Source organism: Bos indicus x Bos taurus, chromosome 6 (assembly GCF_003369695.1).
Source record: "Bos indicus x Bos taurus breed Angus x Brahman F1 hybrid chromosome 6, Bos_hybrid_MaternalHap_v2.0, whole genome shotgun sequence".
Taxonomy (NCBI): Eukaryota; Metazoa; Chordata; class Mammalia; order Artiodactyla; family Bovidae; genus Bos; species Bos indicus x Bos taurus.
The window spans coordinates 34,926,054-34,941,652 of record NC_040081.1 but is presented as its reverse complement, the minus strand read 5'-3'; the positions used below and the strand labels follow the sequence as shown (position 1 = coordinate 34,941,652).

General features: G+C 36.7%; 1 protein-coding gene across 2 annotated transcripts in view; it reads left to right on the top strand.

The window, feature by feature from the left end:
- The window catches only part of MMRN1 (multimerin 1), a 93,618-nt gene that overhangs the window by 68,963 nt on the left and 9,056 nt on the right, over positions 1 to 15,599 (top strand). For both annotated transcript variants that reach the window (XM_027544068.1, XM_027544066.1), the window contains exon 7: positions 1,513 to 3,498. In XM_027544068.1, the coding sequence (XP_027399869.1) occupies positions 1,513 to 3,498 (1,986 nt within the window). The remainder of the gene's footprint in view (positions 1 to 1,512; positions 3,499 to 15,599) is intronic.

Genomic DNA, 15,599 nt, shown 5'->3' with positions numbered 1-15,599 from the left:
TGTTGGCTACTTGTTGGATTTGAATGGACATATCTTCCATTTATATCTGTTTCATTGCCACATACTATAAATATGCCTCAAATATGTTTTAGTTTTCCCACTTTCTGTTTTTGTATGTAACTGGTTTGTCTGTTTTTACATTTTAAAAATATTTATTTCCTGTTTTAAATGATTCTGAATAGTTCAAGAGTTTTTTCCTCTTTTCCCTTTTTTTTAATGCTGCTTTTTGAATGTCCATAATTCTGGCTTGTGATCAATCTGTTCTTTCTAAAAGGGAAGTATTAACATGTACTTTATTAATGGCAAGTTAATAAACTCTCCCCTTTTTGTTAAGCATTAATGTAATGATATTATAAATTAACTATACTTCAATAAAAAAATTAAGTACAGAATTATCAAACTAAAATTAAATAAATAAAATCACCTAAAAAAGAATTAACATCATGTTATGATAGGTCATGTATATCTTAAATTTCTGTCTTCATTTGACTTAGTTTTGTGGTTCCCCAAACATCTCATTATTTTTATTTCATTGTTATTATGAACTATTGTTGAATTTTGTGATTATTACTTCTTACTACTCCTCATTTGGGAACCTCATGAAATTTCTTTCTGCAGTCAACATATTAAGTTTTAGAAGCACAAAATACAAGCTCTGAAACCTAATTACAGTTGACCCTTTATCAACATAGGTTTGAATCTCCTGGGCCCACTTACATAAACATAAGCAAACTTTTTTCAGTAGTACATACTACAGTGCCTCACAATCCACAGTCAGTTGGTTGAATCTAAGGATGTGGAACTGTGGATTCGGAGATTTGTTGTTTAGTTGCTCAGTCATGTCCAACTCCTTTATGACCCCATGGACTGTAGCACACCAGGATTTCCCAGCTAAGAATACTGGAGTGAATTGCCATTCCCTTTTCCAGGGGGTCTTCCTGACCTAGGGATCAAACCATGTTTCCTGCTTTGGCAGGCAGGTCCTTTACCACTGAGCCATCATGGATTCAGAAGAATCTTGGATATAATGGAGGGCCACTACAGATAATATGTGGAGTTTTGGCTGTGCAGAGGGCTGGTGCCCCAATCCCTGCTTTGTCCAAGGGTCAACTGTACTAGAAAGTCACGAGCTAACACCAGGTACTAAGGCAGAAAGCCCCAAACCATTTATTTTCATATAAAACTAAGGCTAGAATCATTGCATACAAGGGTCTGTTCACTGAAGTCCATCGTATTTCCTTCATGTCTTTTTGTCCAAAGAAACTTAATTCTACAGTTCTAGTGTGTACTACCTGCAACTGATTTTTTCCCCCTCAGACTTACCAATTAAGAAGTGATCATCTTGTAGGAATGCCAGTAATTTTTTAAAATTTCATAAGCAAATGTAGTCAAGAAATATTTTTATTTCATGTCATTAATGTTTAGTCACAAACTTTTATCTTTTTAGAGATATAAAAGTTTACACAGTTAAAATCTATGTCATTTACTGTTGTTTCTTATTTCTTTCTCCAGGCCTAAAGTCCAAAAGCATTAATGATCTGGTAAAAGAAATAGTAAGAGAACAATTTAAAATTTTTCAAAATGACATAGAAGAGACCGTAGCGCAGCTCTTCAAGACTATATCAACTGTCTCCAAGGAACTTGAAAATGTCAGACAAATAATTCAACAAGTTAATGAATCTGTAATTTCAGTAGCAGTCCAGCAAAAGTCTGTTTTAATGCAAGAAAATAGGCCTACTTCAATTGATATACTGGACCTGAAAGATCACATTGTAAATATAAGACAAGAAATGACCCTTATGTGTGAGAAGCCTGTTAAAGAACTAGAAGCAAAGCAGACTCGTTTAGAAGATGCTCTAGAACAGGAGCGCTCCAGTAGAATTCTGTATTATGAATCCCTCAACAAGACCCTTTCTAAAATGAAGGAAGTGCAAGAGCATCTTTTATCAACTGAACAAGTATCAAATCAGAAGACTGTTCCAATTCCTGTATCAGTTAGCAATAACTTCACTGAATACGTATCTACTCTACATCAGAATATAAAGAAACAAGGTTTGATGTTGTTGCAGATATCTGATGATCTGCATGCCCAAGACAGCAAGATAAACAATCTTACCCTTGCTTTGGAGATGGAGAAAGAATCTGTCAGGGAGGAATGTGAAGACATGTTATCCAAGTACAGAGATGGTTTTAAAGTTCAAATTAAGGACACAGAAGAGAATTTACAAGTTTTAAACCAAACATTGATTGAGTTTCTCTTTCCAATGGACAATAAAATGGACAAAATGAATGAGCAACTAAATGATTTGACTTATGATATGGAGATTCTTCAACCCTTGCTTGAGCAGGGAGCATCCTTGAGAGAGACAATGACTTACGAACAACCAAAGGAAGTAGTAGCTACAAAGAAAAAAGTGGAAAGTCTGACTAGTGCTGTTAACAGTCTTAACGTACTTACCAAAGAACTTACAAGAAGATACAACTTACTTAGAAATGAAGTACAGAGTCGTGGGGATGCCTTAGAGAGACGTATTGATGAACATGCCTTAGAAATGGAAGATGGTCTAAATAAGACAATAACCATTGTAAATGATGCCATTGATTTCATTCAAGACAACTATGTATTAAAAGAAACTTTAAATATAATAAAGTATAATCCTGAGATCCATCATAAATGTACCCAAAATATGGACACTATATTGACATTTATTTCTCAATTCCAACATTTGAATGACTCTATTCAGATTTTGGTCAATGACAGTCAGAGATATAACTTTGTTCTGCAAGTTGCCAAGGCCCTTGCATATATTCCTAAAGATGAAAAACTAAGGCCATCCAACTTTCAAAAGATTTCCAAAATGTTCAATGAAACCAGTTCCCAAGTGATAAAATTCCAGCAAAATATAAGTCATCTGGAGGAAAAAATACTCTCAGCCACAAAAATTTCCAAAAATTTTGAAACTCGGTTGCAAGGCATTGAGTCTAAAGTGACCAAGATGCTCACACCTTACTATGTTTCACTAAAAAAAGACAGTGCAGCTACAAATGAGAGCAACCAGGCTCTACAACTGCAGGTATTAAATTCCAGATTTAAAGCACTGGAAGCAAAATCCATCCATCTTTCTATTAATTTATCTTTAATTAACAAGACTCTCTATGAAGTAGTAACAACATGTCATGATGCTTCTAGAAGTATATCAGAACTGAATGCTACCATACCCAAGAGGATAAAAGATTCCCTACCAAATATACAACTTCTTCAGACAAGTCTGACAGAATATGTGGAATCAGTAATTGAAATAAAAACTCAAATTGCCCTATCTAATTTAACTTGGTATATAAATCAATCATTGTCCAGTAGTCTTGCAAATATTGTCAAGTCACAGAAGCAGATAAAAGCATCACTGAAGAAACCAAATACTCTTAAAACAACAGTGAACCTGACAACTGTCCAGATAGGCCGGGCCCAAAGAAACACAGACAACATTCTACTTCCTGGTAAGCTATTATCAAAAAAATAACTTTTAATCATTTTCCTATTTAAGTTTATTTAGTACATATGCATGGTTTAGCAAGATCATAATCTTTGGCACTTAACTGAGCTTGGATAAATAGTTAAGTAATTCAAAGATCTCTGATACATTATTTGAATCTTATTTCATCCTGTGTAAAGCAGTTATCAATACAAAACAAATGCTTATAGTGTAAATACTTGTTCTATATGTCTTTTTTTCTGACAGGCCCCCAATAAAAAGATCAAGCTTGCCCTTGTAGAACATTTTCTTGCATAGGTAATTAAAGGAATTTATTAGACAATGAGCTCCTTGATGAATAAGACTAGATTGTGTTCTGTTCATTTTGGTGTTATGTGGCGAAATGTTTGGTGTGTCATAGGAACTCAGTGTATATCTGTTGAATGACTGGCCCAGTGAATGTACAGTGAGCAGGGATTCAGTTTGGGCTGATGATAGAAGGCCTTGAATGACAAGCTAAGTATCTTAGTCCCTTTGGGCTGCTTTAACAAAATTCCACAGACTGGGTAAATTATAAACAACAGAAATTTACTTCTCAACATTGTAGAGGCTGGGGAAACTAAAATTAAAGTGCCAGCATAGTAACAATCTGGTGAGGGCCCTTTTCCTTGTTCACTTGGTTCTGGTAATCACTAGCTGTATCCTCACATGGGAGAAGGGGTGAGGGAGCCTGTGATATCTCTTTGATAAGAACACTAATCCCATTCATGAGGGCACAACCCTCATCTCCATAGCACCTCCAAAGGTCCCACCTCCTATCATCAACAGTGGGGGTTATATTTCAACCTATAAATTTTGGGAGACACATTCCAGGCAGGTAGACATGATTTTGTAAAGAGTGGTCTTTGGATATTTCGAGCAGAGGGTTGGGGTATGGTGAGAACTCTGTCTCAGGAGCATGAAGCCAGCAATTGTGTGTAGCATGAAATTAGAGTAGGACATTATTGGCAAAATCATAAGAACCAGATCTTGGGAAGAGGTAGCAGAATCAGAGGAGATGGATATGAATAATGTAAAAGTAATATTCAGTTCAGTTCAGTTCAGTTGCTCAGTCGTGTCCGACTCTTTGTGACCCCATGAACCGCAGCATGCCAGGCCTCCCTGTCCATCACCAACTCCTGGAGTTCACTCAAACTCATGTCCATCGAGTCGGTGATGCCATCCAGCCATCTCATCCTCTGTCATCCCTTTCTCTTCCTGCCCCCAATCCCTCCCAGCATCAGAGTCTTTTCCAATGAGTTAACTCTTCGCATGAGGTGGCCAAAGTACTGCAGTTTCAGCTTTAGCATCATTCCTTCCAAAGAACACCCAGGACTGATCTCCTTTAGAATGGACTGGTTGGATCTCCTTGCAGTCCAAGGGACTTTCAAGAGTCTTCTCCAACACCACAGTTCAAAAGCATCAATTCTTCTGCGCTCAGTTTTCTTCACAGTCCAACTCTCACATCCATACATGACCACAGGAAAAACCATAGCCTTGACTAGACGGACCTTTGTTGGCAAAGTAATGTCTCTGCTTTTCAATATGCTATCTAGGTTGGTCATAACTTTCCTTCCAAGGAGTAAGCGTCTTTTAATTTCATGGCTGCAATCACCATCTGCAGTGATTTGGAGCCCAGAAAAATAAAGTCTGACACTGTTTCCCCATCTATTTCCCATGAAGTGATGGGAAGATGCCATGATCTTAGTTTTCTGAATGTTGAGCTTTAGGCCAACTTTTTCACTCTCGTCTTTCACTTCCTTTAGAGGCTTTTGAGTTCCTCTTCACTTTCTGCCATAAGGGTGGTGTCATCTGCATATCTGAGGTTATTGATATTTCTCTCAGCAATCTTGATTCCAGCTTGTGTTTCTTCCAGCCCAGCATTTCTCATGATGTACTCTGCATATAAGTTAAATAAGCAGAGTGACAATATACAGCCTTGACATATTCCTTTTCCTATTTGGAACCAGTCTGTTGTTCCATGTCCAGTTCTAACTGTTGCTTCCTGACCTGCATATAGGTTTCTCAAGAGGTAGATCAGGTGGTCTGGTATTCCCATCTCTTTCAGAATTTTCCACAGTTTATTGTGATCCACACAGTCAAAGGCTTTGGCATAGTCAATAAAGCAGAAATAGATGTTTTTCTGGAACTCTCTTGCTTTTCCATCATCCAGCGGATATTGGCAATTTGATCTCTGGTTCCTCTGCCTTTTCTAAAATCAGCTTGAACATCTGGAAGTTCATGGTTCACGTATTGCTGAAGCCTGGCTTGGAAAATTTTGAGCATTATTTACTAGCGTGTAAGATGAGTGCAGTTGTGCAGTAGTTTCAACATTCTTTGGCATTGCCTTTCTTTGGGATTGAAATGAAAACTGACCTTTTCCAGTCCTGTGGCCACTGCTGAGTTTTCCAAATTTGCTGGCATATTGAGGGCAGCACTTTCACAGCATCATCTTTCAGGATTTGAAATAGCTCAACTGGAATTCCATAACCCCCACTAGCTTTGTTCGTAGTGATGCTTTCTAAGGCCCACTTGACTTCACATTCCAGGATGTCTGGCTCTAGGTGAGTGATCACACCATCGTGATTATCTGGGTCATGAAGATCTTTTTTGTACAGTAGTTTTGTGTATTCTTGCCATCTCTTCTTAATATCTTCTGCTTCTGTTAGGTCCATACCATTTCTGTCCTTTATCAAGCTCATCTTTGCATGAAATGTTCCCTTGGTATCTCTAATTTTCTTGAAGAGATGTCTAGTCTTTCCCATTCTGTTGTTTTCCTCTATTTCTTTGCATTGATTGCTGAGGAAGGCTTTCTTATCTCTTCTTGCTATTCTTTGGAACTCTGCATTCAGATGCTTATATCTTTCCTTTTCTCCTTTGCTTTTCACTTCTCTTCTTTTCACAGCTATTTGTAAGGCCTTCCCAGACAGCCATTTTGCTCTTTTGCATTTCTTTTCCATGGGGATGGTCTTGATCCCTGTCTCCTGTAGAATGTCACGAACCTCTGTCCATAGTTCATCAGGCACTCTTTCAATCAGATCTAGTCCCTTAAATCTATTTCTCACTTCCACTGTATAATCATAAGGAATTGATTTAGGTCATACCTGAATGGTCTAGTGGTTTTCCCTACTTTCTTCAATTTAAGTCTGAATTTGCCAATAAGGAGTTTATGATCTGAGCCACAGTCAGCTCCTGGTCTTGTTTTTGTTGACTGTATAGAGCTTCCCCATCTTTGGCTGCAAAGAATATAATCAATCTGATTTTGGTGTTGACCATCTGGTGATGTCCATGTGTAGAGTCTCCTCTTGTGTTGTTGGAAGAGGGTGTTTGCTATGACCAGTGCATTCTCTTGGCAAAATTCTATTAGCCTTTGCCCTACTTCATTCCATATTCCAAGGCCAAATTTGCCTGTTACTCCAGGTGTTTCTTGACTACTTTTGCATTGCAGTCCCCTATAATGAAAAGGACATCTTTTTTGGGTGTTAGTTCTAAAAGGTTTTCTAGGTCTTCATAGAGCCATTCAACTTCAGCTTCTTCAGCATTACTGGTTGGGTTATAGACTTGGATTACTGTGATATTGAATAGTTTGCCTTGGAAACGAACAGAGATCATTCTGTCATTTTTGAGATTGCATCCAAGTACTGCATTTCGGACTCTTTTGTTGACCATGATGGCTACTCCATTTCTTCTAAGGAATTCCTGCTCACAGTAGTAGATATAATGGTCATGTGAGTTAAATTCACCCATTCCAGTCCATTTTAGTTCGCTGATTCCTAAAATGTTGACGTTCACTCTTGCCATCTCCTGTTTGACCACTTCCAATTTGCCTTGATTCATGGACCTGACATTCCAGATTCCTATGCAATATTACTCTTTACAGCATCGGACCTTGCTTCTATCACCAGTCACATCCACAGCTGGGTATTGTTTTTGCTTTGGCTCCATCCCTTCATTCTTTCTGGAGTTATTTCTCCACTGATCTCCAGTAGCATATTGGGCACCTATTGACCTGGGGAGTTCCTCTTTCAGTATCCTATCATTTTGCCTTTTATACTGTTCATGGGGTTCTCAAGGCAAGAATACTGAAGTGGTTTGCCATTCCCTTCTCCAATGGACCACATTCTGTTAGACCTCTCCACCATGACCCGCCCATCTTCCGTGGCCCCAAAGGGCATGACTTCGTTTCATTGAGTTAGACCAGGCTGTGGTCCATGTGATTAGATTGACTAGTTTTCTGTGATTATGGTTTCAGTGTGTCTGCCCTCTGATGCCCTCTCTCAACACCTACCATCTTACTTGGGTTTCTCTTACCTTGGACGTGGGGTATCTCTTCAAGGCTGCTGCTGCTCCTTATCTTGGATGAGGGGTATGTCCTCACCACCGTCCCTCCTGACCTTGAACGTGGAGTGGCTCCTCTCAGCCCTCCTGCGAAGCGCAGCCACCGCTCCTCGGACGTGGTGTAGCTCCCTGCCACCACCCCTGGCCTTGGGTGGGGCTTAGCTCCTCTCTGCCGCTCCTGCGTCGTTGCAGCCTGGCACTCTCGGCCGCAGCCCCTGACCTCGGACGTGGGGTAGCTCCTATTGGCCGCCCCTCTTAATATCGGACTTGGGGTAGCTCCTCTCTGCAGAAACGAAAACATAGTGGGAAAATTAATGGTCTAAGGAACAACAACACATGATTCCAGTCCTAGTTGTTTCAGTATGTCTGTGTAGCCTTGAGTAAGTTCACCTCTCTGCATCTCAATTCTTCCATTCATGTGATGGAATTGCAATAGGTATTTTGCTGAGCTTATTAGCAGAAATATCTAGTCCCAGACTGTATCTGTTGCAGACTGGATCATTGTAAAAAAAATAAAAATAAAAATATGTGAGCCATTCACAGCCTGAATGCATGGCACTTGGGAAGGGGAGAAAAGTAGAATATTCTGTGGTTTTACACTTGGGAAATGAGAAGCTAGAAGTACCATTGACAAATATTATAAACACCAGAGGAGAAGCATACATTTGAGAGGAAAGAGGAACTTATTGTAGTGCATATAAACTACTTAATAGTCTCTCTGTATGAAAGAAGTGTTTTACTGAGATGTTTGGCATATGAGTAACATTAAATGATATTTTCACAATGAAAAGAATACTCTTCCTAAAAGAAATGGCAGTGTACCTCTCATACGAGTCTGCTGTTTAATTATACACTCTTTTGGATGAATTTTGTATTTTACTGTTTTTTAATTACAAAAGGGTAATCATTATCCTAGAATAATATGACCCTTCATGTTTTATCTCTGAATGTTCTGATAATATTAAAAATCACAGAATAATACAAAGTTGAAATATCTCTTCACTATTTAAACTATTGTACTTATTTATGTATGACTCCTTTCAAATTAATCTGACTCAGGAAAACTAATCTTACCCTATGGGATCACAGAACAATTATTTAGGCTTTACATATTTCCAAGAAAAGGCAGTGTTTCAATACAAGATGTTCTCATAAAAATAATTTTAGGAAAAATGAGTTGTTCTTCCTCCATATTATTTTAATCCTTGGTCTTTCCTCTGTGGACATTGCAAATGAGTTTGTTAAGCTCCATAGGATGTGTGATCATACACCAGGTAAGCCATGTCTTTTTCCCCCTTAAATCAAAAAAATACCCGTATCTACACAGCAACAATAAATTTAAATAGCTTCAAAATTCAATAGAAAATTAAAAAACTAACAAAGTTTCATATTCTTTCATTGTAAAGAATACATGCTAGGAGCTTATAAAAATTGCATTGAGTATTTATATACCAGTATATTAATGGGCTAATAATTAACTTAGTATTGATTCTTTTTTTACTGATGCCTTTATATAATTGCTTCTGGTTTCTTTATTTACTGTAAGTAGAATTTTTATAGACCTAAAATTAATAATTAATTAAAAGTTCTTTATTTTATCTTTGTAAAGATAACCCATAATGATGTCAGGGCAATGAAGATTTATTGGCCTAATTTCATATGTGGGGTAGATATTCACTTTATGCAGGAGCAGCAACATAATATGTGGGGCCCTTTCAAGTGAATGCATAGATACACATGTTCATTAAGCCAGCTCTGCTTCTATGAGCCATGAGACTAGTGGCATTCATTGGACAGCTGAGCAGCTAAAGTATATGTAAGGTAATAAAACCAGTGGATTCAGGCTAAATTCTCCTATAAGAATAAACCAATTGCAAAATATACTACTTTCTTTGATACAAGCTGTCAGGCACACTGAAACACTGCTTAAATTTGACTGTGTTTCTTTGACCTTTGCTATGATATGATAAATATAGTCCATCCACATTATTCCCTTACCTAATGCCAGAAGGTAATTTATCATCATTTTAAAACTTTCACAATATTATTCAGGTAATAACCACTATCATTTGCAGAATAAATACAATTTTCAGGAATAAAAACCACATAAACATACTTTTTTTAATTTAATTTTTTTAATGAAGCATAGTTGATTTATAATATATTTTTAGTTTCAGGTGTACAACACAGCATTCAGTTAGACACACATATATTCTTCTTTATATTCTTTTCTAGATTTTATATGTTCTTCTTTAGATTCTTTCCCCTTATGGTTATTATAAAATATGGCAGTAGGTCCTTGCTGTTTATCTATTTTATATATAGTAGTATATGTATGTTAATTGAAACCTCATTTACCCCTCCTCCCTACCTTTTTCCCCTTTAGTAACCATAAATGTTTTCTATGTCTGTGAGTCTTTTTCTGTTTAATCTTAATAACTGATAACCTCCTTTGAAGCCTAGTAATAGAAATACTACAATGATGTAATATTGGATACTATTTAATAACACTTACTACATCCCAGGCTCTATTCAAACTATTCTACATATGTTCCTTCATTTGATATTTATGAGGTAGCTATCATTATTCTTATTTTGAAGATGAGTAAACTAACCCTCTGCCTAAGGTCATGCCTTGTAAGTGAGAGAGCCTGACTCCTGGTCTGTTGGACACAGGCCTCAGCTGAACCACGGTACTCAAGTAGACTCTGAAGTGTGTTCACCTGCCTTTCTCTTCCTTCTGCTTGTGTTTGATGCATCATACCTGCTTCAGAGTCTGGCCATATCTGAATATTCCATATGACCAGCGTTGATACTCCCAGGGAGTTTGATTTCTTGAGAATCCAAATACTGTCACTTATTTCTGCTTCTGATCAGAGAGAGGTAAGTGGGTGTTTTTCAGTGTAGCTTTTCCATGATAATGGCCAGTGGGCAGTTGTAATTGAAAGTTGCCATTGGTTATTCACAAGATCTTCTTGGTGCTGATGCAATGGCAGGTAAAATTCAGAGTCCTCTTCCCCTCACTTCCTTCTGAGCCATTTCCACATTCAGTTATGCTAACTATGATTCCTCCTAGGCCAATGCTGATAAACTGTTCTGGTTGAATCCCTACATATTTGATTTGTTTCTAAACAATAGTCCAATAGACATCAAGAGGATTTTATTTCACTTTGAAGATTTGTTTGTACAATTGGCAGACTTGTCCCTACAGAGTTTGGCTGCTTGCCTTCCAAGAGAAGCTGAATCCTGTAGTAACAATGTCAGCAGCATGGCTGAGGCTGTGTCCTCCGCTCGTGAGACCACTGGCTTTCTACTTTAACTATTTCCCCTGTATTTACCAGGTATATTTAACTCTCCTTAATAAACCTCTTATTCATCATGATCACTTTAGTTACTCTTTTTAAGAAAGATTTTGTAAAAGGTTTGGTAGTATATGATACACAACTTTTAAAATGATCATTGCTGTGAATATAAGCAGTTTAAAAGAGAAAAATAAGAAACTAGTGAACATTTAACTGTTATATCACTTTAAAATCACTTATAAATTTTGTGACACAGCATAGAGGCAGTTGTGGATGACTAAGAAGCACTGAATTGCCTAGCAAGACTTATTTGTAATAAGTCTTTTTTCCTAAAACTTAGTTTCCTCATTTATAAAATTAGAATAACATATCTACTTTACAAAGTTTATTTTAAGGATCAAAGAAATCAACTGGAACACAGTGAATTATTAACATGGTTATGACTATATGATAAAATTTTCTCAGCTATATTCAATGTTTATATTTTATTTTCTTTAATATTTTCACTTAATATTTTATATGTAATTATTTCCATGTATCAACATAATTTAAATGCTCATGGTATTCCATTGTTCTACTTTTAATTTATAAGTCTCACTGTTTTAAACTCAACATGTTTATAAATGAACTTATGCTTATCACATAACAATAAGTCAAAAAGAACAAGATTAAAAATGTAAAGGCTTAAATGTATAAAAATGCTTGTGCATTTCAAGCACTAAAAGAGATCTGCAGAAGTTTTAATGAGTTTTCTCCATGGTATTTCAGCTCTTGATATGCTTTTCCATGTTATAAAAAGTAATCATTCTCACATATGCCTCAGGATAAGTTGACTTCTATACAAAATAGTGAATATAAGCTAATTATTTTGAAGGATTGCTGCTTGAATTTAGTTTACAATGTGTTTCATAACATATACAAAATGTCACACAAGTTTGCCAATATGCTGGAAGCACTATGGTACTCAGAAAATAGCTACACACATAGCTAAGTTTTATTATAGTGAAATGATGCATGATATAATCAGCAAGGGAAAAGGACCCAGGCAGAATCTGGAGAAATCCAGCATAGGCTTTCTTAGGCTCTCTCCCTCCTATAAGGGGGTCCCACTTCTGTGTGGGATCTTTTGTTTTCCAGTCACCAAAACATGCAGTAACATGCAATTATTCTGCCCAGAGAAGTCCACCAGGTATCCAACTCCTAAGGTTTTTACTGGGGCTTGTCTTAGTCAGCTTACACTGCTATACTGCTATGACAAGTACCATAAGTAAGGTGGCTTATAATCAATAGAACTTTACCTCTCACAGTTTTGAGATCAGGCTGGCATGGTCAGTTTCTGATGAAAGCCCTCTTCTGGACTGCAGACTCAACTTCTTTTCTTCTCACATGACAGAAAGGGAAGGAGGGAGAGAGCTTTCTGGGGTCCCTTTTAAAAGGGCACTAATCCTACTCATGAAGGCTCCACCCTAAATACCTAAATGCCTCCACAGGCCCCATCTCCTAATACCATCCCTTTGGGAGTTAGAAATTCCTCATATGAGTTTGTAGGGGACACAGACTTTCATCTTAAACAGGGCTGGTCATGTAGGCACCCTCTGCTGAGCACATATCAAAACTCTAAAAGGAAAGCAGAAGTTCAGCCTAAAACATATCATTTGTACAATGAGTCAGGGCACTATGAAGACACTTTTTAATTAGAGAAGCCAAGTTCCCAGATATGGATCAAGGGCAAATCCTTGAAAGTCAGCATTTCTAAAGGTAGCAGTCTCAGGCCTGCTATATAAACTCTTTTCTGCTCATGATCTTAAAGATATTCTCCATGCCAGAGTTGGTTAGCAAGCCTGTCTTCTGCGGATAGCATCCCCAGTTTGTGTCAATAAAGCAGGGTTGAAGAGAATATTAAATGAAGTAGTTTTTGTTCATTGTTCCCAAGAAGAAGAAAAGAATCCCCTAGCTTTTCAGAGGATTCCCCTGTGTATGGAAGGATGACAGTTGAAGAGAAGATGCTGGCAAAATTAACAATTCTTTCCTGCCTCATGTCTTGCAATAAAGTGACCATGGAATCTAAAGGTGAACAGTCAGAATGCTATGTGCTTGACATTCTCATCTGAGCCAAAATTTATAACACATGCATCTGACGATAAAAAATAAATGGGACAGGATACCAGGATTCATTTACATAGTCACTACATATGCTAAGATTAGTCTCCTAACAAGAAGCACAGGAGCTATTTATCAACAACTAATTGTTTCTTTGACACCAAAGATTTTACACCAGATCTAATTATTAACTGCCCTGTGATTAAATACAATGAATGGATGTCTTTCCACTGGTGCTAACAACACTATAAATTCAAAACTGCACCTGACACTGTAGTATTATTTTGTGTTGTACTCATTGTCAAACACGAGGAATAATCTGTTGGGATTATTAAGTCACAAATTGTGAGCATGTTGCACAGCTGTCTGAGTGGACATGATTCTCGCATCTTAACAAAAAATTGCAACATAAAAAAATAGTTAAGCCATATGTTAACTGCACAAAAAATTTGAAAAACACACCCCAAAAGTTTGTAATTGCCAGTTTTACTATGCACAGCTTCAAAGTGGATCTGAAAAGAAATAATAAGTATTTTCTCAGTATTATTTCTCAGAAATAATAAGTATTAATATTTTCTCATGGTCCCAGAGTGACTAGTTGGGATGTTTAATAATAAACACTATTTGGTTTTAAATAATAGGAAATATTTTAAGAGAAATAATAAGTATTTTATTATAAATTTAATTTGAATTATTCAAACGTACTTATTTTGAACATCACTGTTTCAGGGGAAATATAACATGGCATTTTGTTTTGTTGATATAATTGGTTAATGTAAACTCAAGTATCTTCACCTCTCAAACTAATTACCCCAAAATTTATTATACAGTGTTTGGAGAACTAAAGAAGTCAGTGAAAGAAAATTATTGAGTCTCATTTTGCCAGTCATGTAGAAATTAAAATACACATCTACCTTTTACAAAAAAGGATATCATTTTTATAATCAACAGTCCCTTAAGAACTCTTTTCTAGACTTTATAATCTTAAACAAGTGTTAAATTTAAAAATTTTCAGGGATATTTATAATAGATTCAAGAGGTATCTGCACAAATATTAAGTGCCAATAAAATCAGGTACTTTTATAGACGTTTGGAATACATACATTTTTTTAAATTCCTATTTTTTGGAGCTTACACTCTACCAGGGATAGAGAAAGATAAGTAAAAATGTAAATTATACAGTCTGGTAAAAGGTGATAAATGTTATGCATAAAATAAAAAGTAAAGGAAGGTAGAGAATCAGAGTACTGTGGGATGTGCTGAATGTGAATAGGGAGCCAAGTGTAGTATTAGTAAATAAAATCATGGGATAGGGCTCGATTTCTGGAAAAATAGTAAACTCTGCAGGCAATGGGAATATAAAGAAAACTTTGTAATTTTGTTGTAACACAAGTTGACAGTGGAAGATGTACCTATAGAGTAATGTGGTATTTCGTTGTTATGTTTTATGTTTAAAAATTTTTTCCATGTGCTTCTGAACACCATGTTGATATAGCTGTTTTGAACATGAAAGAAGAGAGACATGTCACAGCATATGCTAAGCACTAAATGAGGGTTATAGGAGTTTATTATCTTAAGAGTTTAGTGTCTATTAAGAACTGAATGTTTGGGCAAATCTCATGAAAGAGGTAATTTTAGGCTGAGCATTCATTAAATCAACCATTTATACCCTGTGTGGAGTATCATATGTTTAAATTCATTCTTTTAGTAACAATGAAAGATTTTTGAGCAAGAGTGTAAGATAATCAATAACCTCAGATATGCAGATGACACCACCCTATGGCAGAAAGTGAAAAGGAACTAAAGAGCCTCTTGATGAAAGTGAAAGAGGAGAGTGAAAAAGATGGCTTAAAATTCAGCATTCAAAAAATGAAGATCAAGGCATCGGGTTACATCACTTCATGGCAAATAGATGGGGAAACAATGGAAACAGTGACAGACTTTGTTTTCTTGAGCTCCAAAATCACTGCAGATGGTGACAGCAGCCATGAAATTAAAAGACACTTGCTCCTTGGAAGAAAAGCTATGGTCAACCCAGACATATTAAAAAGCAGAGACATTACTTTGCCGTCAAAGGTCCATCTACTCAAAGCTATGGTTTTTCCAGTAGTCATGTATAGATGTGAGAGTTGGATCATAAAGAAAGCTGAGTGCTGAAGAATTGATGCCTTTGAACTGTGGTGTTGGAGAAGACTCTTGAGCATTCCCTTGGACTGCAAGGAGATCAGCCCTGAATATTCATTAGAAGGACTGATGCTGAAGCTGAAGCTCCAATATTTTGGCCACGTGATGCAAAGAACAGGTGAAAAAGACCCTTTTAATTGGAAGAGACCCTGATGCTGGGAAA